At 38.4% G+C, this 25,614-nt stretch overlaps 1 protein-coding gene across 2 annotated transcripts in view; it reads left to right on the top strand.

Moving 5' to 3' along the window:
- The first annotated feature begins 23,005 nt into the window (after positions 1-23,005).
- LOC136877150 (uncharacterized) overlaps positions 23,006-25,614 on the top strand; it is an 82,919-nt gene continuing 80,310 nt past the window's right edge. For both annotated transcript variants that reach the window (XM_067150959.2, XM_067150960.2), the window contains exon 1: positions 23,006-23,091. In XM_067150959.2, the coding sequence (XP_067007060.2) occupies positions 23,029-23,091 (63 nt within the window). In that variant the 5' untranslated portion in view covers positions 23,006-23,028. The remainder of the gene's footprint in view (positions 23,092-25,614) is intronic.

Raw genomic sequence — 25,614 nt, 5'->3', positions numbered from 1 at the left:
GACGAAAAGGCCACTCGCCTCCTGCTTAACACACAAACTCAGATAGGTGTCGATCAATTGGCCAAGAAACGTGAAAAGCCGCAGTTTATAAACCCTCAGGGAAGGTTCGAGATCATTCAGGAGGAATCAGGACACGCCCTCTTAATTTTATTGTCAGATCCAAAAGTAACACAGAAAATCGAACAAGAAGCTAGTGATAGGTTGAAAATTAATTACAGAAATTCGTGATTGGCTAAATTCAAAACTGGCGGAAAGAAAAGGGAACCATTGCCAACCCAAAATAAATGAACATCAATCAAAAAAAACTTAGGAATACAAAACTTCTTTAAATCATAAGTTCTTTCCCTTCGCACCAGGGTGCATGATCATAGTTTTTAGTAGTGTCCTCTGTGAAAACATTTCCAAACTTCTTGATGAACGTCAAACAAAACAAGGAGAAATTCACTCAGGTTAGGCAACTGCACAGTAACAAAATTACATAATATTTCGGTGGTGACATCTTCTGATTTAAAGTTCTGACTTGTTGTATTATTGGTTTCACATTTGATTGATAGAGGAGTTCTTTTAGGCGCTCATTTTGAATGCGCGGCGTAGAGGTGTACCTTCTGGTACCATTATTATTATTATTATTATTATTATTATTATTATTATTATTATTATTATTATTATTATTATTTTATTATCCTAATATGTTTTCATGTAATAAGATGCGAATTATGAATTTCCGTTGCATTGCCGTAATTGTTATTCAGTTAATGAGAGGAAATGCAATATAACAAACAACCTCTGCAAATAATTTAATGTGAGTAAATGCATTGCAAAAAATTATGTTGAAGATAATCGCATTAACATTTTCCCCATGTAAAGTATGGTTTATTGCGCGTTTCTCTCCTTTTTTAATAATATATCCCACTGCTAGTCCAAGAACCACAACTGCTGTTTGCTTTTCCTCCATTTTAGAACAAAATGCTATCAAACCTTGCCAAATCTTTTCACATATTGTCAAACGTTCAACAATGTTGAACAAACTTTTACAAAATTTGACAATTTTTCTTGTGAAATATTGAATTGGTAGAAACATTTGATGGTGTAAAACAGGCATAACTCAATTAACCACAATAATAATAATAATAATAATAATAATAATAATAATAATAATAATAATAATAATAATAATAATAATAATAATAATAATAATAATAATTCATGCTATAATAAAAGGTAATTTTTATTTCATGTCCATAGGCTACATATGCGTGTATCATCCGAGGTAATGATTCCCCGTGCATTGATAGCATAATATTGTGATAATATTGTGAATATACTCGCAAAATGACCTCGGATAAGTATAACGTCAAGCATCACTGATAATCATTGTGGGATATTCCATGATAAGCATCACGTGGTTAGTCCTCAAGGCTAGTATTTCTATTAAAAAGCATATCATTATACTGATAAACACGCCGAGTTCCTGAATGAATTGCCTTCGTATTTCGTAGTGGTAACCATTGCAATGTATATATTTCCCTAATTGTATTTTACTCTTCTCGAGGTTAATATTCGACATTCAGAGTCGTTAATGGAACAACCCCACTACACCACTAACCCAAAGCGCATGGAGAAGGAGCCCCGAAGGGCCTTGGCCTACCAAGGGGCCGCTGCTCAGCCCGAATGCCTACAGATTACGAGGTGTCGTGAGGTTGGCAGAACGAAGCCTCTCGTCTGTTATTCTTGGTTCTCTAGACCGGGGCCGCTATCTCACCGTCGCATAGTTCCTCAATTGGAATCACGTAGGCTGAGTGGACCCCGAGCCAGCCCCACAAATCCAGATAAAAAAATACCTAACACCGCAGGGAATTGAACCCGGGACGTCAGGGTAAATACTAATGATCGAGATTTTTCAGAACGGAAGCGTGCTCTTTTAATCGAAATTTCAGCCTATACATTCCAATAATCTATATAAATGGAATCGTTACGACCATGTGTCCGTATACTGATTATTATGGCGAAATTTTCTTGTAGGTATCCATTTCAGGTGAAATAATAACCGTCTGCAGATTCTTTAGCTATTGTGTGTGTGTTTGTAAGTCTGTGTGAGGTCTTATAATTGAAAAACTACTGAATATATTTCAGTCTAAGGATATTTAGAATCCACCATCCATTGAAGGCTTTTAGGGTTCATACCATCTCAAAATTCTTGAATGAAATTGAGTCTCATAGGAAGACTGAAACAGTGATTTTACTCTCATACAAAATAACCATGATCAACATTAATGGAAACCTACCTACTTAAATGGAAATCTATTTCTATTTTTTTTCTGATGCACACTCTTTCGATAGGAGGATTAATAAGGAAGATGTTTTGCAGTCTAAGTCCAAGCGGACAGAGCCCAAAGGCGGGTGCGAACTCGTAAAGCTGAATTCTTATAATTCGAAAACTGCTGGACATATTTTAACGCGGGCCGATGACGTATGTGTTAGACCTCTTTAAACAACAAGCATCATCATCATCATTTTATTTTTATTATTATTATTATTATTATTATTATTATTATTATTATTATTATTATTATTATTTTATTATTTTAACGAAACTTCATATTTATAATCCACGTATCCAGAGGTAGGTTTTATAGCCCTTACCATTTCAAAAACCCACAAAATATCCACGATCAACCTTAATGGAAATCTGTTCCTAAAACTGTTTTTACAACTGTACATTTTCAATAGAAGGACTGATAATGTTTATGTTATTAACGAAATATTTTTCAGTCTAAGTCCAAGTTGAAATAGCGCAAAAGCGGTTGTGGGTCGTGCCTCACTGTAGTTATATACCCTTTTGCCTGTTCTTCTCTAACGTCGTGCTCATGTAGGACATATCTGTTCACCTGTATCTATTGTTGTTATTTGGATATTGTTTGTGCTTGGCCAACCTGCAGCTTTAAGGGAAGATGGCACAATAAGATAAATCACCGGAAAACTCCTGGGCATATTTCAACCAAACTGCATATTCAGTATGCAACTATCCAAAAGTGTATTTTAGGCTTCCTCATTCACATTATTTTTATATTTTTTGCTAGTTGCTTTACGTCGCACTGACACAGATAGATCTTGTGGCGACGCACATTATCTTCAACGGACAGGTCATTGAAATAGATAATAGGTGAGTTGTGTTATATATGCTCGTTTTATCCATAGTCTTTGGAAATCACGTCAAATTTGAGTATTTCAGTAGTGTAAAATCCATCAGCTATACGTAAATAAGGCATATACAAAGGTTACTTTGCTATGCAAATGATCATTATGAAGTTCCGAAATATCAGGGTATTTCGATACGCCACAAGCCTTTTGGGTGATTCTTTTATTTATTTTATTTTTTTTATTTGGCTTTTAGCCACATCGGCCTTACAGCCAACATTTACAAGTCACACAACAACGCATATATACAAACATATGACAGACAGAAAATATCACTTGGGACAGTCCCTTCCTCACAACACACACCTTGGACGTTCTGACATTCATAATTTCAGGATTTGCACTTTTTTAACATGACTAAAATCAGTACAAATTCCTTATTACATAAGAGAAGTAAAAAAAAAGACAGAAATTATATATTTAAAACACCATTTTTGATAAATTGGGCTAAAATCGCATATCCTACTCTCTGGTTGACAGGAGAAAGAAGAACTGGCACACTGGTTGGAAATGGAGTTCCAATTTTAATCAATTTTTAGAGCATGACTGTTCGTGCAGCAATGTACTTTGTAAGAAACAAATACAATGTGGTTCAAACATGCAATACACGGAGGGGCATACTCACACATGGAAGAGTTTAACACTTTTATACGGTGGATATGCTTGGCGTAACATCCGTATCCGAGTCTCATGCGTGTGAGGGAGGTGATGTGATTTTCGCATTCCCAATTCATGAATGGTATCAGTCGGTTATTCATTTAGATGTTCAGCTGGAGAACATTCATTGCATAGTTTTCTCTTTCAAAAATACAACAGATGTTGTCGTGAATGCACGGATCATCAGTTTAATGGCATTTCGCGTACTTCAGCAAACTGATCATTTTGCCAGGGGACTATTATATGGAGAGGTTCCGTCCTTCTACTCCTCCAACAGACAGGCGGGGCACGTTTCAGAGAAGGAAACGGGGAAAGAATAAAGAAGACTTCCCAACGGCTAATAAGGATTATGTTATTGGAAGACTATCCAGTCCATGTAAAGAACTCTTTTATTTGCATTTATTCTTTCACACTGTGAAATACCGTACTTATTTCTCTGATCTCAGGACTGTTAATAGGATTTTTTATCCCACCTACCAAAGTGCCAGCAAAGGTCTGGGTCTCCTGTAAGATGACTCTCATAGGAACTCCAATATGAAGGGAGCACGGTTTCTTGCAGTCCATTAAAGCTACGGGAGGTTTTCGCAGTTATTTTAATGTACTGTTCTCGAGCCGTTCCATTACATCAGTGGGGGAAGTATAAGGAAAGTATTGCCGAGGACTTTCGAAGTCAGCCACCACATGCTGTAGACACTATTTATTTATTTATTTATTTATTTATTTATTTATTTATTTATTTATTTATTTATTTATCGTATGGCTTTTAGTGCCGGGAGTGACCGAGAACATGTTCGGCTCGTCTGGTGCAGGTCTTTATAGTGACGCCCATAGACGACCTGCACGCCTGGATGAAGGATGCTGATGAGGTAAGGAGAGGGTGAAAACCGGTGTCGGCACGTAGCCAAATCCTGTTAAATAACACCAAGGAGTCTGCTCAAAGGTTTCGTCCCCATCCGACGAAAGAATCACCATCGACAGCGTCATACAGACTCATTCTGCATGAGCACTGTGGAGAGGTTTGAAATTTAATCTAGGCTTTTGGGACGCAATCCAGTAATTAGAAACTTTATACCGCCACCTCTCCTACCCTTCCGGCTAAGATCGATCGATCGATCAATCAATCAATCAATCAATCAATCAATCAATCAATCAATCAATCAATCACTACTGATCCGCATTTAGGGCAGTCGCCCAGGTGGCAGATTCCCTATATGTTGTTTTCCTAGCCTTTTCTTAAATGATTGCAAAGTTATTGGAAATTTATTGAACATCTCCCTTGGTAAGTTATTCCATTTCCTAACTCACCTTATTATAAACGAATATTTACCCCGATTTGTCCACTTGAATTCCAACTTAATCATCTTATTGTGATCCTTCCTACTTTTAAAGACACCATCCAAACTTATTCGTCTCCTGATGTCCTCCCACGCCATCTCTCCGCTGACAGCTCGGAACATACCACTTAGTCGAGCAGCTCTTCTTCTTTCTCTCAATTCCTCCCAATCCAAACTTTGCAACATTTTTGTAACTCTTTTGTCGGAAATCACCCAGAACAAATCGAGCTGCTTTCTTTTGGATCTTTTCCAGTTCCTGAATCAAGTAATCCTCATAAGGATCCCATACACTGGAACCATACTCTAGTTGGGGTCACACCAGAGACAAATATGCTCTCTCCTTTAAATCCTTACTACAACCCCTAAATACTCTCATAACCATGTACAGAGATCTGTACCCTTAATTTACAATCATATTTATGTGATTACCCCAATGAAGATCTTTCCTTATATTAATACCTAGGTATTTACAATGATCCCCAAAGGGAACCTTCACCCCATCAACGCAGTAATTAAAACTGAGAGGACTTTCCCTATTTGTGAAACTCACAACCTGACTTTTATCCCCGTTTATCATCATACCATTGCCTACTGTCCATCTCACAACATCATCGAGGTCATTTTGCAGTTGCTCACAATCTTGTAACTTATTTATTACTCTGTACAGAATAACTTCATCTGCGAAAATCCTAATGTCTGATTCCACTTCTTTACACATATCATCTAACTTGTCCTGACTGACTGACTGACTGACTGACTGATTCATCATCGCCGAGCCAAAACTACTGGGCATAAAGTAATGAAATTTTGGGGATATATTCATATTAAGATGTAGGTGCTCGCTAAGAGAGGATTTTTGGATATTCCGTCGCTAAGGGGGTGAAAAGGGGGGTGAAATTTTAAAATAAGTGTATCTATATCTCAAAACTTTAAACGTTTATAGATGTAAAAATTGTGTATTTAGAATCTTCTTTAAAAATAAGGAAACACGTATTTTTTTGTTTTCAGAAAATCCCAATAGGAGGGGTGAAAAAGGGTGAAAATGGGGGAAAATGGGTTGAATGCCTTTAATCACGATACCGGTACTTATATCTCAGAAACTGAAGATATTACAGACCTGAAAATTGGTACTTTTGATCTTTTTTAAAAATAAAGAAACACGTATTTTTTTGTTTTTGGAAAATCCAATTAATGGGAGGGTGAAAAGGGGGTGAATTTTTAAAATGAGTGAATCTATATCTCCAAACTTTTAAAGTTTGCAGATGTAAAAATTGGTATTTAGAACCTTCATTAAAAATAAAGAAACACGTATTTTTTTGTTTTCGGAAAATCGCAATAGGAGGAGTGAAATGGGGTGAAAAAGTGGTTGAATGCCTTTAATGAGGCTACTTATATCTCAGAAACTGAAGATATTACAGACCTGAAAATTGGTGTTTGGAATCTCCTTTAAAAATAAAGAAACATGTATTTTTTCGTTTTTGGAAAATCCAAATATTGGGGGGTGAAAGGGGGGGGTGAATTTTTTAAAATGAGTGTGTCTTCATCTTAAAACTCAGAAACGAAAGATATTACAGAACTGAAAATTTGTATATGGGATCTTCTTTAAAAATAAAGAAACACGTATTTTTTAATTTTGGAAAATCCAATTAATGGCGGTTAAACAGGAGTGACAAATTGGGGTGAATTTTTTGAAAGACTATATCTACAGAATATCTGAAAAACGTAAAATGTTACAGACGTAAAAAGTGGGTGTTTGGAATCTCCTGTAAATGTAAAGAAACATAGGTGATTTGTTTTTGGAAACTCCACTTAAGGGGAACTCAAAAGTGGTGAAATTTTAAAATGAGAATTTTTACAGTATATCTAAAAAAACTTAACATGTTACAGAAGTGCAAAATGGTATTTTTTATCTCTATTAAACATAAAGAAACGTGTATATTTAGTTTTCAGAAATACCACTTGGGTGGTAGGCGGGGGGGGGGGTAAAAGTGACTGAAAATGGTGTTGAATTCTTTTAATTAGGCTACTGATATCTCAAAAATGAAGATGTTACAGACGTGAAATTTGATATTTGCAATCTGCTTTAAAAGTAAAGAAACAGGTATTCTCGGAAAATCCTATGAAGTGAGAGGGGGGGGGGTGAAAGAATTGAAAAATTATTTGACTTAATTGTATGGGAATACATACATCTAATAAAAACTGAAGTTGTTACTGACGTGAAAATTCGTTTTTGGATCTCCTTTAAAAACAAAGAAAAACGCGTTTTGGTGGGGAAACCATCTTGGAGGACGGGAGTGTAAAGGAGTTGAATTCCTTTCATGAGGACACATAAATCTTGAACTGAAGAATTTAGAGTCGTGATAATTGGTATTTAGAAGATCCTTTACTATTAAAGAAACAAGTATGTTTTGCGGGAAAATTCACTTGGGGGGGGGGGGAGGAGTATTTTGAAATGAAGTGAAAAAAGTAAATTATTTTTATGGGGATACTTATATCTCAAAACTGAAGGTAATAGACGTGAACATTGGTGTTTGGAATCTCCCTTAAACATAAAGAAACAAGCATTCTTTTAATTTGGGGGGGGGGGGGGTGGCGGTAAATAAACTTAACGGCGGTGGGGTGTAGAAAGAGGTGAGACCAATTGATTTTACTGTTATTAATGTACTTATAAGGATCCTCCGTTGCTCAGGCGGCAGCGCGCCGGCCTCTCACAGCTGGGTTCCGTGGTTCAAATCCCGGTCACTCCATGCTACATTTGTGCTGGACAAAACGGAGGCGGGACAGGTTTTTCTCCGGATACTCCGGTTTTTCCTGTCATCAGCCATTCCAGCAACACATAATAATAATAATAATAATAATAATAATAATAATAATGTTTCGGACCGTCGTCAAATGTGCGGACCGCGCTGGAAACGGCTCCTGGACGGGTAATGACTAAGAATGCAGTCCGGCCGCGGGTTCAGTGCCGCCATGGCACCCAATATGACACCACGCCGGATCTCCTGAAGGATTTTTTCCATATTAAAAATGATTATAGGAAAAGATGGCAAAGATTTACGGACCCAACTGACCGGGAGGAATACCTGAGCCTAGCCCGGGAAGTACGAAATCGATTGCTGGAAAGAAAGATTGAAAAATGTGAGGAAACGTGCCGTAAATTAATAGAAAACCAGTCAGATCGGGAATTTTGGTGGATTCTCGCAGAAAACGAGTCAGATCGCGAATTTCGGCGGATTATATATCTAAAACAATAAGCATTCAATTATAAATTTCAGTATAATACCGTAGCGAAGCACGGGTATCTTGCTAGTTGATATATATAAGAAAACATAAAGGTCCAATAATCCTGCCTTGAGGAATTCCCCTCTTAATTTTTACAGAGACAGATAAAGCTTCGCCTACTCTGATTCTCTGAGTTCTATTTTCTAGAAACAGAGCTACCCATTCAGTCACTCTTTTGTCAATTCCAATTGCACTCATTTTTGCCAGTAGTTTTCCATGATCTACCCTATCAAACGCCTTAGACAGGACATTCGCGATACAGTCCAATTGACCTCCTGAATCCATGATATCTGCTATATCTTGCTGGAATCCTACAAGTTGGGCTTCAGTGGAATAACCTTTCCTAAACCCAAACTGCCTTCTATCAAACCAGTTTTTAATTTTGCAAACATGTCTAATATAATCAGAAAGAAATGCTTTCCCAAAGCTTACATACAATGCATGTCAAACAGACTGGCCTGAAATTTTCAGCTTTATGTCTATCACCTTTTCCTTTATATACAGGGGCTACTATAGCAACTCTCCATTCATTTGGTAAAGTTCCTTCATGCAAACAATAATCAAACAAGTACTTCAGATATGGATCCTAACCCATTGTCTTTAGTATATCCCCAGAAATCTTATCAAATCTAGCTGTTTTTCTAGTTTTCAACTTTTGTATCTTACTGTAAATGACATTGTCATCACAGGTAAATTTTAATACTTCTTCAGTATTAGTCACCTCCTCTATCTGGACATTATCCTTGTAACCAACAATCTTTACATACTGCTGACTGAATACTTCTGCCTTTTGAAGATCCTCGCATACACACTCCCCTTGTTCATTATTTATTCCTGGAATGTCCTTCTTGGAACCTGTTTCTTCCTTAAAGTACCTTTACATACTCTTCCATTTTTCACTAAAATTAGTGTGGCCACCAATTATGCTTGCCATCATGTTATCCTTAGCTGACTTCTTTGATAGATTCAATTTCCTAGTAAGTTCCTTCAATTTCTCCTTACTTCCACAGCCATTTCTAACTCTACTTCTTTCCGACCTGCACCTCCTTCTTAGTCTCTTTATTTTTCTGTTATAATATAGTTTATCTTTACCATTCCTCACCACCTTTAAAGGTACAAACCTATTTTCACATTCCTCAACAACTGCTTTAAACCCATCCCAGAGTCATTTACATTTTTATTTACCGTTTTCCACCGATCATAATTACTTATTAAAAACTCCCTTATGTCTGTTTTATCAGCTATATGGTACTGCCTAACAGTCCTAATTTTAATCTCTTCCTTTCTTTCACATTTATTTTTAATTACCACAGAAACATCTCCGTGATCACTAATACCATCTATTACCCTCTAGTTGGTTCCATCACTTTCTGAATCAGGTGTCCTTTCCATATTAACTTATTTGCCATTTTTTGGTCATGCTTCCAACGTGTGGTCCAACGCTGGTCGGATGGTAGGGATAAAACGAGGGATCTTGCGATCTTGCACAAGTAAGTAACAAGAACAACATATTCTCTCAAGTTGACAAGTTGACCTCATAACGGCAGAGAGTGTTCAGCTTAGATTATTATTATTATTACTATTATTATTATTATTATTATTATTATTATTATTATTATTATTATTATTATTATTAGTATTATTACCCCGCTAGTTAAACAGCCCGCCTTCTCTAAGGCCATCAATCTAAACAAACTTGAACTTGTGAACTACAAGAAACTTTGGTCTTCATATATTAGATGTCTCCACCATCGCTTGATTTTCTCCCTCTGTCGGGCTAAACTATAATTATTCATAAAGACATGTTTTTTAAAGTTTACTAACCTGGTTCTTAGAATTTTTTATGTATCGAAGTTGCCAACACTTCAGCTGGTTCTTCTTCGTTTGTAATCAACCTATCAGATCTTTGGAAACACCCTCTCTAGCCAATTATAACCGGGGGTGTGTATAGGAATCCAGCCTATCAGTAAAGAGTTCTGGAAGCTTCCCTTTAAGTACTATAAAAGCGGTGAGCTTTTGGGCCGTATTGTCTGAATTATTCTAGTAATTGTGAGTGTAGCGTCTCCGAAGGGAGGCAGGGGCGCGGCCTGAGTGAGGAATACCCAGCGACTCTATGTAATGGCAGAAATTTCTTAGGCATGTGATAGCTCCTGCGGTTAGTTTGAGGGGAAGGTCTCAAACCTCTTTTATTTAATGTAAATTTCTAAATCTGGGGGTTTAAATGTAGAATTTTTGGCAAGACTGAGGACTCTGTCATATTCCCTACTGGGAAACAGGTAATGTAAGGGAACAAAGATGGTTGACCCTCTGTTGTATCCCATTCAACCTTGCATGGGGTGACTAATTTTTTTAAACCTCTAAATTTCGTAAATACTTTTGGCACTAATGTTTCTAATTTAGTCACTGCCAGTTTTTACCAGAGACAATTTATCCAGAGAATATCCGGGATCTACCATTGGGCCATAAGCCTACTTAATGTTTTAACAATTTCTTGAAGGAGTGCAAGGTTTTCGCTTCCTTGCGTTTTGTTTATGGCCGGTCGTGTGCAACCTTTTTCTTTTAACATTAAGGCCATGTATCATGGACATTTTTGCCGCTGTATATTCTCTTTAGACTGTAAAATTTTTATGTGTTCGTTCTTTTTGATAACAGTGAACTCTGTAACTGTTGAGCAATAGATAAGACCACGTCGGGGCAACTGTGTATAAATACTTTAATTTGATGACAACCGTTCAAGCAAATTGGAGTGCGCCATAAGGAACTAAAGCCTCTGCGAGGTGGTACCATGCTATATTTGGAGCGCAGACTCCTATGTTGTATAAATGATCTGAGTAAAACATGCTCTTGTAAAATATTGTTCTTGTCAAGATCAATAATTCTCTTTTCTATGTAAATCGAAAAATTGATAATTATCTCAAGTTTTGTACTTGAAGTTCAGACTTCTAAGTCCCCTAGATTGATAGGGCTGACGAGATCATTAATATTGTTGTTATTCATTCACATTTTATATCTATCAGTTTTAAACTAGGAAAAAATAGGAAAGAAATCAAATTTTGAAATATGTTATCTTCAATGTTGTTCTAAGTAATTCCTTGTCCAGCCATTCACCCCACATGCTTCTTATCACTCTGTAAACCACGGAATCTTCGTAACGATTATTATTATTATTATTATTATTATTATTATTATTATTATTATTATTATTATTATATAATTCGCTGGGACCATCAAGGACCACGTTAAGTTTCGTTGCATTTGACATTGAACTTAGCCTTCTTTAGAGCCCTAATTTCCCTCATTCTTTGTGAGTGGGCCTGCTTACTCTCCTCTGTCCAAGGGGCACTGTGTCTTCTCTTCGGTTGCTCGTCTCGGTTTAGCCCGTTCGTCAATATTTTCTTGCGGAAGCGATCTCTGTTAAGGGCATCTTCTGCTGAGATATGTAGCATTTGCTGGTCTTCTTTGGTACTGTATTTCTAAACCGGGGAATTGTGGTTTTGGGATTTGAATAAAAAAGTGAAAGATCTCTTTAGTTAACTTTCTTCTGTACATTCTTTGCTGATGACCACAAAATCGTGCCCACCTTTTTCGGATTGTGTCAGTAATTTTCTCTATTTTGCTGTAGACTTCTTCGTTGGATCTCTTTTGTTGGATTCCATTTCCGTACTTTGATCCCAAGATTCCTCTCACAATTTTGCGCTCATTTTTCTCCAGTTCTTCAAGGAGTCCTTTGTTGGCATTTAGAGACAGAGTTCGGCTGCATATAGAACTACTGGCTTCAGAACTGTTTCATAGTGACGTATCTTGGTGTTTTGGGAAAGGCATTTTTGTTGTAGATTGCGCGGGATGTTTCGTAGGCTATTTCTAGTTTGCGTACTCGCTCCTGAAGTGCTTTTTTGTCCAGTCCATTTTTCATGATGATCTCACCCAGGTATTTGAATTTGTCTACTCGGGTGATGTCCCCGTATTTTGTGTGGAGTTTTGGTGGGGCCTCTTTGATGTTAGTCATTACTTCTGTTTCCTCAAACGGTATCTGCAGACCAGTTTGTTCGGCAATTTCCTTTAACATTTCAACTTGAGCTCTAGCGGTTTCTACGTCGTTTGAGAGAACGGCAATATCATCGGCAAATGCTAAGCAGTCTGTTGTGATCCCCTTGATTTGGTTCCTATTCTTAGTGGACTGAGTTGGTTTCCTGTAATCTCACCCGCCAGGTTCTGTATTATTATTATTATTATTATTATTATTATTATTATTATTATTATTATTATTATTATTATTATTATTGAAAATTGTAATGGTGACATGCATTAAACTTAGGAAGTATTAAACGATGTACACAAGTTTAAGAAGAAATTGACAATTGATAAAACGGTAAGAAATTATTTAGGAAGGTAAGACTCACTAGAAAATATACTTCATGTTTGTTTGTCCAACCCTTGTCCCGTTTCCCTACGGGATCGGGTATGAGGTGAGATGAATTTGTCGTGGCGGTTTTTTATGACCGGATGTCCTTCCTGACGTCAACCTCATCAGAGGAGTTAATGGGAGATGAAATGAATGACGTGATATATGATAGTAGGGAGAGGGTGAAACCCGGTGCCGGCACATAGCCTACTCCTGTCGAATAGCACCAAGGGGTCTGCTCAAGGTTTAACGTCCCCATCCGACGGACGAATCACCATCAACAGCGTCATATGCCCTCACTCCATATGAGCACTGCGGAGAGGTTTGGAATTTAATCCAGGCTTTTGGCACGCAATCTAGTGATTAGAAATTGTATACCACCACCTCCCCTACCCTGCCGGCCAACATTCTGATGGTGAAAATTTTTTCGACCAACGGGACTCAAACCGGCTAACCTCGGTGTTAGAACGTTTTAGACTTCAGCGCCTTAAAGATCATGGCCACCAGGCGGGCTAACATTGTCAGAACAGCTAGAAAAGGTAGCATATGAATGTAAAGTACAAAGAGCGACTTTCATCATTTTACCTACCACTAGCAAGTACATTCAGCAGATGTAGAAAACATAATTGAAGGAATGGATAAAACTAAATCACCAGGCGTGGATAAATTTATAGTTAAACATCTGAAAGAGAATATAGACATAATAACACAATAATACAGAAGCTAATCAATAAATTGGTAGAGTAAGGTACTTTACCAAACGATCTGAAGACTGCCATAGTGAGACCTGTTTACAAGCAAGGTTCACATTTACAATATGAAAACTGTAGACAGATATCTATTCTTAAAACTATAGGTAAAGTCACTGAAGGCCGGTCCCGTGGTGTAGGGGTAGCGTGCCTGCCTCTTACCCGGAGGCCCCGGGTTCTATTCCTGGCCAGGTCAGGGATTTTACCTGGATCTGAGGGCTGGTTCGAGGTTCACTCAGCCTACGTGATTAGAATTGAGAAGCTATCTGACGGTGAAATAGTGGCCCCGGTCTAGAAAGCCAAGAATAACGGCCGAGAGGATACGTCGTGCTGACTACACGTTACCTCGTACTCTGCAGGCCTTTGGGCTGAGCAGCGGTCGCTTGGTAGGCCAAGACTCTTCAGTGCTGTAGTGCCATGGGGTTAGTTAGTTAAAGTCATTGAAGTATATATTGCTGATCATCTAATCTCGTATCTACACTGACTGAGCAAATGTCACGGGATAGCGGAGCACTGATGCGCAGGTGTGTTGTCTGCGCAGCACACGCCCTCTGTGCCAGCGGCAGTTGTATAGGAAACCTTGTGAGCAGTGACTGTGCATGTGACAGGTGTAACATGGAACGTCGTCGTGAGTTGACACCGCTCGAACGGGGTATGGTGGTCGGTGCCCGACGGATGGGAAGTGCGATTTCGGAAGTGGTACGGGAATTCGGCTTCACACGATCAACTGTGTCCAGGGTGTATCGTGAATGGTTGAATGCGGGTGTCACCTTCCACAACAGACGAACGACCGGCTGTCCAGACACCCTCGATGACCGTGACCGGCGACATCTGAGACGGATTGTAAATAGTGACAGACGGGCGACCGTGAAACAAATCACGGCTCAGTTCAACACAGGCCGTGCTAGGCACGTCTCCCAGTGGACAATCCGTAGGAACATGGGTTCTATGGGGTATGGGAGCCGACGCCGCACACGGGTGCCACTGTTAATCCAACGTCATCGGGCACAACGACGCACATTTGTTGCCAGTCACCAGGGATGGTCACTAAAACAATGGCGTAACGTGATATGGTCAGACGAATCACGATTTCAACTGCGCCATGCTGATGGGAGGCACCGTGTATGGCGCAGACCACATGAAGTGATGCATCCCGCCTGCCTGGAAGGTGTGGTCCAGGGCGCTGATGTCTCTGTTATGGTCTGGGGTGCATTTTCCTGGTATGGAACGGGCCCCCTAGTTGTTCTGGAAGAGACTTTGAATAGTACGCGGTATGTTGAGCTGCTCGGAACCATCTCCACCCATTTTTGGCCTTCCAGCGCCCAGACGGTTCTGCGGTGTTTCAAGATGCTAACGCGCCGCCACATCGCTCCCACGTCGCCCGGGAATGGTTCCAGGAACATGCAGCGGAGGTCCAACGACTGCCATGGCCATGGGCGCCCACAGGATCTTTTCCAGGGGGGGGGAGGGCACATTAACAATTTTCATGAATATAAAAACCAATATAACGTCAGCAACATTAAATTGTTTACAGAAATTTCCGGTTATAACAGATGCTAGGTGACTGTCAGTAATTGCAGTTTATGAAATAATCTGGTATGATATTAAACAATTGAACATCAACATTTTAGAATTCCAGGGGGGTGGCAAGTGCCACCCCTTGCCCCCCCCCCTTGCGGGCGCCCATGGCCATGGCCACAAAAGAGGCCCGATATGAACCCTATCGAGCATACCTGGGATGTCCTGGAACGCAGGCTCCGTGCCATGGATCCTGCACCCACGAACAGATCAGCATTGGCGGCCACTCTGCAAACGATTTGGTGTCAGCTGCGTCCAGAGGACTACCAGGGACTTGTCGACTCACTTCCACGGCGTCTCAACCGCAGTTCGCAGGGCCAGAGGAGGCTCCACATGCTATTAGGTGACTATCCCATGGCATTTGCTAAGTCAGAGTATAAAAAATTTTAATTATTGATTAACAGCAATTTGCTTATCAAAAACACAAGGGTACAAGTAATCTTCCCGAGGAATTCTCAAATCTGATCAATGGGAAGCTAAATAAAAGCATGCTAATTTTAGCTATATTTATTGATTTCTCAAAGGCATTTGATTCAATTTCTCATAATAAAATTATAGCAAATTTAATCAGAACTGGGCTAAGAGGAACACCACTAAAAATTTGTTCAAAGTTATTTGACTGACCGCACGCAGTGTGAAGGGTAAAAAATGATAATATACAGTATATGGAGAAATAACTTCTTTTGAAAGAGTTGTTCTAAAAGGAAGTATCCTTGGACCCATTTTGAATATTATTTTTGTCAATGATATAGGCTCATGTTTTAAAGACTGTACCGGTAAATATTTCATGTGCGCAAATGACTTAAACTAATTGTATCAGTACATAAAAGCCCAAGAGTGGCAGAGAAGTCATGTACATTAGTACCCGAAAAGTGCAGAGAGAAAACATACTGTAACAGGCCATTCATTTCCGTGTATTCATGATGGTGAACTTGAATTTGTGTTTATGTAACAGAGGAAGTCGATAACATGAAATATCTAGGTATAATAATATTTTTTTGAGGGAAGCAACATATTAGGAAGTTGTGTGAAAGACTGAGGCTAAGTTTGTTCAAAATGCAAATGTTTAAATGTGTAATACCTCATGATAGATTAGAAATGGTTTATCATTCGGTATTTGAGTCACTTATATCGCATGGTGTAAGGGTATGAAGATCAGCTTCTGTTACATGCATAAACATGGCACAAATATTACAAAATCGTATTGCCAAGACACTCTTTAGATACGAAAACAGAGGAATACTTAGCTTAAGTGAGGATATGTTAACAAGGATGTACCAAAAGGAAAGGTTCTTGAGAGTTGAACGGGCTGCAGGTGGTGGAAATGGGAGAGATTTGTGTTATATGTACAACATCTATATATATAAAAATAAGAGTTTTGTCTGTACATTGCTCAGAATTTGAAAAGAATGGTATTTCTCTATCGGTCATGTCCACTGTAACAAGGAAATGAACTTTTTACTTTTCCGTAATGTCTGTCTGTCTGTCTGTCTGTCTGTCTGTCTGTCTGTCTGTCTGTCTGTCTGTCTGTCTGTCTGTCTGTCTGTCTGTCTGTCTGTCTGTCTGTCTGTCTGTCTGTCTGTCTGTCTGTCTGTCTGTCTGTCTCTCTGTACACGCAACACGAGAAAACGGCTGAAGAGAATGTTATGAAAATCGGTATGTAAAGTCGGGGTATGAACCACTACAATCTAGGCTATAAATCATTTTATTAACGCTGAGTGAAATGGTAGTTTAGGGAAAGGCCTAAAATTTAATTCTCAAATATTTATACTATTAGTGGTCCTATCGATAAATAATACGTAACTAAAGTTATATAGAATTAAATTTCCGATCATTTATGTCTTATACATTTTCATCGCACCGGCTATGATAACACAGAAATTCAGGAATTTGTATTTTTGTTGCTAAGTCCATATCAACGCCGAGCCACGAGAAAATGGGTTAACAGAATTTTAAATCGGTATAGGCCAATGGAGTCGGGGAATAAGAAACTGCAGTCTAGGCTATAAACAATTTTATTCACCCTGGATGAAATTGTAGTTTAGGGGAAGGCGCCTAAATTTAATTTTTAAATACCTATGCTGCTGGTCCTATCGAAAATTACTACATAACAAAAATCACGGTTACTAGACTAGACGGTAGGGGTCACGCGCAGGCTCGCTTTGGCTGGTGACGTCATATGCCCTCCACTGCCGAACTTGCAGTGAACAAGACCCATTGTAATTGTGCGTTTCTGTTAATGATTTGCTTGTTTTTATTTAACCACTTGATTAATATTTTTAAATTTTGTCAAATATAATTGCCAGTTGTTATGTGTAATAATTATGTTGTAATTTATTTCAGTATTTTTCAGAGCATTACAAGTAATATAATAACACTGATTAACACGAAAAATTATAGTAGCTTTCTCAGTACTAAATTACCTTTCGCCACGCAAATAAAGTATTTACGTTTCGGTTTTCGTATTTTCTATCCATCCAGTGATTTTAAAACGATTTTAAACGCAGTTTTATGCGTTTTTATTTCTAAAACTGCTTACTAAAAATAAAGAAACATGACCAATCGCATGGGGTGCTTTTTACCGCTGTTTTGGCGAATTGTTAGTATTAAGTAATATTGTAAAAACCTAACATTATATTTTTGTATAAGTAATTATTTATAAATGTGTACTGGCCGGTGGAATGTTGGTGAAAAGCCCCTGAAGAAACGTCAACATCTATTTTTTTTTTTTTTTTTGCTATTGGCTTTACATCGCACCGACACAGATAGGTCTTATGGCGACGATGGGACAGGAAAGGGCTAGGACTGGGAAGGAAGCGGCCGTGGCCTTAATTAAGGTACAGCCCCAACATTTGCCTGGTGTGAAAATGGGAAACCACGGAAAACCATCTTCAGGACTGCCGACAGTGGGGTTCGAACCACCTATCTCCCGAATACTGGATACTGGCCGCACTTAAGCGACTGCAGCTATCGGGCTCGGTAAACGTCAACCTCTTCCACCATGTCAGGGTCACTCGTTTTTAGGGGAAAGAGGCTTCCCATGCTGAAAATTAATTCGAATAATTTGTCAAGGACATGATTTTGTTGTTCTACACAATTTCCATAGGCACTTTCTAAGCTGCTTGTACCACACACGTGGACACGGGAGTTTAGGACGTCAAATCCAACATTAATAGTGATTACAGTCTCTCCTACATAGCTGAGCTCTGGAAAGTTGTGGCATATTGATTTACCCACAGTCAGTGATAACAGTTCAGCGGCTTTCCATACATTTTGCCCTTCCGTTCCAGTCACAAGAATATGCTTCATTGAAAGAGTATGCTCATATTGCAGGTCTACGCCCTCACTTTGCATTTCAATTAATTTTCTAAATGCTTCTTCTGTAACAGATTGCTCACTTTTCAATTGATATCCTTCCGCAGTAATTCAAGTGCATGAGGTACATGGCAAGAAAACCACATGTTACATTCTTTACTTGATGGGTTTTCCAGCGAGGGTTTGTCCAACGAAATACTCAGATCAGCCATACATTTTTTATTTGAAGGTCCCATGTCACATACAACTGCTCTAACTTTAAATGCAGTGGTTTCCACGACTTGAATTACTTCTAACAGTTCTCTTGACATCGCTGTATCAAAGTTGTAGTAGATATGTTGTATCCACTTTTGAGCTAAACTTATCATTACAATGACTTAGATATTATCATGGGATCCTCTAATCATTTCTTCGTTTTACCGGGCGAGTTGGTTGTGCGGTTAGGGGCGCGTGGCTGTGAGCTTGCATCCGGGAGATAGTGGGTTCGAATCCCACTGTCGGCAGTCCTGAAGGCGGTTTCCCGTGGTGTCCCATTTTTACACCAGTAAAATGCTGGGGCTGTACCTTAATTAAGGCCACGGCCGCTTCCTTCCCATTTCTAGGCCTTTCCTGTCCCATCGTCGCCATAAAACCTATCTGTGTCTGTGCGACGTAAAGCAAATAGCAAATAGAAAAAAAATGGATGTAGACCGTAAGGTGACTGCCTGAGCAATGTCCTCAGATGACCACCTTGAGCTTCTGCCGTTTACTAAAGCTTGCTGTTGACTTTTAGAAAAAGTACCCTCAAAAACTTGAACATTACTTTTTAATTTTATTATCTCGGTATTAGCTACACTAAGCCGGTCCTGAAGATCCTTATTTTGCTGTTTTAAGTCACAGTTTCCTAGTCTAACTCCAATTCTGCAGTCACTTCAACAATTTTCTCATCACAGAAACATTGATGTTTACTTTTGTTATCTAATTCCTTCCTGAAGATAGCGTTATTAACATTTTCTGCTTCAATTGGTGCCTGCAATCGTAAAATTTGCCGTATCTCCTTTCGATGATTTCGCTTTTGTGCCCTTTTGTGCCTTATTTCACGATCTTTACTGGACTGACACGCTAAATCATTACCTACTACTCAGTGGCAAATATAAATGTGGTACCGGTACTGCGTCACGCCTTAAGTTACGTCTATTTGGAAGGTTTAATAACTGACTCTTCAAGTCCCTTATGTAGTCCGAGTCGTCGAAGTGTACAGAGCATACACGAGCATTTTCAACAGTAAACGAATTAGCCCGTTTATAGGCATTAATCCACTTCAATTTAATACCACTGTTCTTTGGAGAACGATGGCATTTCATCTATAAGTCCTTCTGGTGTCTGTCGTGGTTAAAGCAACCAGCGATAGCACAACACACCAAGTCACAGCACAGAAAAATTAAACTCTTACACTGTTACGAAGGTAAACACCATCAGTAGACTAATGGAACTCTGCTTGGTTTAGCGAACTTGGGTGCCGCGTGACGTCAGAAGGCGTGGCCTGCTACAGCGCACCCAACTGATGACCCCTACCGTCTAGTCTAGTAACCGTGACAAAAATTATAGAGAATACAATTTCCGATCATTTGTGCTTTATTCAGTTTTATCGTACTGACTACGATAAGTGTTCAGAGTCGGATAAAAACTAAATATGAAGGCCTACAATATCGGAAGGGCATAACATTTATTAACAATAACATTACATTGACCACTGTTTGTTGTGATGTTCTTTGTCTCTTATACTTCCACTGAACTCCGATAGATGGGATTACTGCTGTGTACCAAGTACACAGTTAGAAAACTTTCTTCTTTAGCATACCATTCCTCTGGTTCATACATTTTCTGATACTGCTGGTACGTATCATACTGGTTCATCATAGTATTCCAACTTTTCGATCCCTACTGTGGCACGTTGTTTTGAATGAGCAGTGTGCCCACTTAAGGCAGAGGCTCACTTAGTAGCAGTAGTAGTAGTATGACCTGGTCTAGAATTACAATTTAGGTCTATTACAAATTATAGCACCACAATTCACTAAATAACTCAAAATTCAACCCAGAAAAGAACCGTTTCTTAAGAAAAGCTTCTTCCTCTTCACTTTTATTAAATTCTACATTAATTTTATTCCAAATTAGCAGTGATTTTTCCAAGGCCAGTATATTGAATTGAAATTTTCCAATTCATCGGTTACTCCTAGGAAACTCCCACTAATCGTGCCATTCGCACTGACGTCATTGTAATGACCTATGTTCATTTCAGTTGGGAAAACCACTAAGACAGTCTATCTGAGGATGTAAAAAGGCAGGTGGAGTGTGAGTGTCTGAATTATAATGAAAACTCCCCAACCTGATTGTGACTGATGGTATGCAAGCAGGCCTACCTTCACAAAGAAAATACCCTAACCCAGTTTTCGTACGAGAAAAGACGTTTGGTGAATTCCCCGTCGCGTTTCCAGGGTAACATTAAGAGCTACGCAATTTAATACAATCTTGCTCACAACGTGTACACTACCTAACCTAGAATTCTGTACAGAAGGTAGAATTCCGTAGCGAAGCACGGGTACATCAGCTAGTAATTAAATAAAATTACTGTAAGCCACGATATAGAATTGTAAATGAAAATGGAACAATGCCTCAGTCCTCTTCTTGAAAAATGTACCACAGATGTATCTATTTTGAACGATACTTTCAGGGATTGATAAAAACCCACACCGCAGGACAAATGACCGCGTTAATTATGCCAAAGTAAATGTACAAACCCTATTAATGTTGTAAACAGCAAGGATTGCAACAATGTATAAAAATATGAAACAACTTCACCGGCAGATAACCACATTAATTGCTTTGAAGGTGTAAATAATTGCAAATATACCGGTAATGTATTATATCCTACTACACATTTGCAAATGTATTTTAGATAATAATTTATTTATTTATTTATTTATTTATTTATTTATTTATTTATTTATTTATTTATTTATTTATTTATTTATTTATTTATTTATTTATTTATTTATTTATTTATTTATTTATTTATTTATTTATTTTCCTTAAATTGTACGTATACTATCTAGGGGTGGTATATGGAGAAAGGGAAAGCCCCACATACACGGAAGTGCCTTCATCCCCTCATGTATGTTTACATAAACTCTAATGAATATTTAAATAGGTGTAGACAATATTAAATTTACATATTTGCACTCCAAACACTGTACCCTTAGAATAATAACCTTGATTTCTGCTATACATATTAGGTTAATAAGACCAACCCTCACTCGCATCCCGGTATAGACACTCATACTCACAATCAATTGTACTTGCACCCACCATTCTTGAAATTCTAACTTATACAAGTTATGAACATCACATACGGGTTTCTGTTTACATATGTGTTTCTTTACTGTGTGGAGGAAGTGAGGAAGAGGAAGCAGTTTTACCTCATATGGTAGAAGATTCCAGAGGCGAGCAGACCGTGCGTAAAATCCATTTAAATATGAGATTGATCTGGCGAGGGGAGGTACAAGAGTAACTCCTTGGCCTCTCTTAACAGAGCGGTAATTAAGCTGCAGGCGGTGGAAATGGGAGAGATTTGCGTTCTTTGTCGGGGATTTCTTAAGGAAGGCTACGTCTATCTGTTTATATAAAGAGTTCACTGGTGGCAATGTCTTGGCTGTGTTTAGAGGGATGTGCTTATTAATTACACGTTCTGCTCGGTGCTGGAACCCTCTAATTTTCACATATTTTACGTTGTAGTTGGGTGCCAGGAAGGCGGACCACCAAGGAAATGTAAGCCGTTCGTAGGGCTTTACTTCTTCATCCCCAGAGACATCTACGGACAAAACCTAACGATCTGTATGCCTTACACTTCACTTCCCATCTACAGAAGATAAATAATAGTGTTCATGAAGTTACTATGATTAACAAAGTATGAGATCAATGTACTCGTAGAAGATTCGAAGTGTAAAAAGAAAACAATTATTAATGCCCCAGGATTACACTTAATATGCTTTATGGCGACAATGGGATATAAAAGAAAGTGCTAAGAGTTGCAAACAAGTAACCATGGCCTTAATTAATGTACAGTTTCAGCATTTGACTGGTGTGAAAATGGGAAACCACAGGAAACCATATTAAGGACTGCCGACGTTAGTGGTGTTCGAGCCCACTCTCCCCGGAGTTATAGCTACGTGATCCAAACAGAGCATCCACTTCCTCGGTAAAAAACAATATATTATGTAAAGGACGCAATGCACGTTTGTCTCCGAAACTCATAATTTATTTCATTTTACAAACTTATCGTAATATCAACTCGCTTCCGTTTTAGTTCACGGACACACTAATGCCCTTCCTCATCATAGAGCACGATATCCAATCATTTATGAGCACTGAACCGGCAATCGTCAGCTCTGAAACGGCTTATAAATCGTTCCTGTCGTGAAAAGGATGTTCATTTTCTGTGTTTTCAACTACTAGTTGGCACTTGTGTCCTGTAATCATGTTATTTCTCGTATCATTTATTTCGTTTCTCAGCTTACTGTGTGTTATTCCTGCGGAGGAGGTAAGTGAAAAAATGAATTTTGTTTCGAATGTGTGCCGTTTTGCTATTAAAAATAAGCTGATTCCAATGTTCTTATTCATTATATCGTTAACGGGAGAGTTGTACCAAACAAAATGTTTCTGAGTCATGTCTCATACCAATGTTTTATTTTTGAAAGTGCAGTTTGAATAAATTACGTGAATAAATAGTATAATGAATCAAACTTATGAGTGCCGGTGTCGAGCAATGAAGTGAGGCTCGCCCATGTTCTAGATTCGGATTACTTTCTTCAAGTAATTTAGGATTATCAGATGGCCGTGTTGAATGGCAACTTACATTTAATGCTGAAATAACTCTCTGCATCTGTACTGGTACACAGACCACTGCATTGGAAAATATGCTAATCGGGAAAAACTGTGGTGATCTCGTGATATTGACATATCATCTTTACATTTAGAGTTGAAATGACTCTCGAAGAATTAAAACAGCTGTGTTAGTGACTACTTTCAGAGAAATGAACCTTGAATAAAAATGTTTAGTTTGAGATGTCCGTACCCTCCTTCGAATTGTGTTGATTGTATCGATATGAAGGTGTGAAGCAGATGCTTCAGGGCTCTTCACCATTTAACGCGTTTTTGCGTTCTACAGTGACTAAAAAGTGATTATAACGTGAGGCAGTTTTCTGTACACAGCAAGACCATTTACACAGTATTGTCAACAAAAAACTGGTTAAGGTTTCAGTTCTGAATAATGATACAAAACTGACACAGTCTAAAACATGTCATTGGTAACTTTAGTGCCGGTTGGTGTAAAATGAGGATCCAATTTTGGCGAGTCAATTTATTGTTTTTAAATCAAATGACGATTCTGTTGATATAAATGAATGTATAACAAATTCCAACTTGTATGTTTGGGAAGGTTCACGTTTCCACCACTTTCAATTATTAAGTTCAATCAATCAATCAATCAATCAATCAATCAATCAATCAATCAATCAATCAATCAATCAATCAATCAATCAATCAATCAATCAATCAATCAATCAATCAATCAATCAATCAATCAATCAATCAATCAATCAATCAATCAATCAATCAATCAATCCTGATCTGCATTTAGGGCAGTCGCCCAGGTGGCAGATACCCTATTTGTTGTTTTCCTAGTCTTTTCTTAAATGATTGAAAAGAAACTGGAAATGTATACTACATTTCCCTTGGTAAGTTATTCCAATCCCTAACTCCCCTTCCTATAAACGAATATTTGCCCAAATTTGTCCTCTTGAATTCCAACTCTATCTTCATATTGTGATCTTTCCTAATTTAAAAGACGCCACTCAAACTTATTCGTTTACTGATGTCCTTCCACGCCATCTCTCCAATGACAGCTCGGAATATACCACTTAGTCGAGCAGCTCGTCACCTTTCTCCCAAGCCTTCCCAGCCCAAAATTTGTAACATTTTTGTAACGCTACTCTTTTGTCGGAAATCGCCCAGAACAAATCGAGCTGCTTTTCTTTGGATTTTTTCCAGTTCCTCTTAGATTACAATAACAATATATATATATGTGTGTGTGTGTGTGTGTGTGTACATGTTTCGTTTTCCATGGAAAACACCTTTATCCGGGACCCTGAATGATAGTTAAAACATACACAAAAACACAAATAACATAGGTAAAACACAATGTTAGAAACAACTTGTCCTTGACCAAATAAAACGTTTAATTGTCTAAAGAGTCAGTGTTCTCTTCGTCGTCACTGTATGGCACCTCTTGATATAAAAGATTTGTTCATGAAAGGCCACTTAGAAATTATCCTAAAATAAAGGGATCTTAAAATTTCTTAATAAATAATTGAAACAGCAGTGCAAGTTCTTGTAAGCGTCATTCAACCTTGATGTGATGGAAAGGGAATTGTCTTGCCAGATGAATTGGACTGGGGATAATTGTGTTCAGGATTAAAAGCAACTCTTTGTGTTGTGGTTGCGCCCGAATTATCTGACACCCTTCACGGCTAACTCATACCGGGCCTCCTACATACAGTATAATAACTCCACCACGGATCAAGATGAAATGTATTACTTGTAATAAATGAATGTATTGTTTGTTTATTTCTTTCAGCTAGAATGGTTGAGTTTGTATAACCTGTTAGGCCTGTCAGAGAATGAATGGCAAGGTCACAGATATGACCGAACATTCCTTCCAGCGGTCAGGCCACTACTAATGTCTTAGGATACCACCAGGCGTATGAAAACGTTTCCCCTACGAGGAAGTTCACCTTTCGACTTTGAAAGTAAATTACGTGAATATTGTACAGAAGGAGTTTTGAAATACACTGCTATTTTTTGATACGTGAACTTACAAGAGTAAGTTCTAACGATACGAATATGCTTTGACGGGTCAAGTATGCGATCTGCATGAAAGAAACGTTGTGAATCTATTAAAGAAACTATTTAAAATAGTTTATGTTGGGTCCACCTTGTCAATACACCTTTAATGATTGAAAATTATTTAGTCTACCATACATGTTTCAGGAACAATATGCATTCC

The sequence above is a fragment of the Anabrus simplex genome, chromosome 7, assembly GCF_040414725.1.
Source record: "Anabrus simplex isolate iqAnaSimp1 chromosome 7, ASM4041472v1, whole genome shotgun sequence".
Taxonomy (NCBI): domain Eukaryota; kingdom Metazoa; phylum Arthropoda; class Insecta; order Orthoptera; family Tettigoniidae; genus Anabrus; species Anabrus simplex.
The sequence above is the reverse complement of the archived record's forward strand: the minus strand, read 5'-3'. Positions and strand labels throughout refer to the sequence as shown.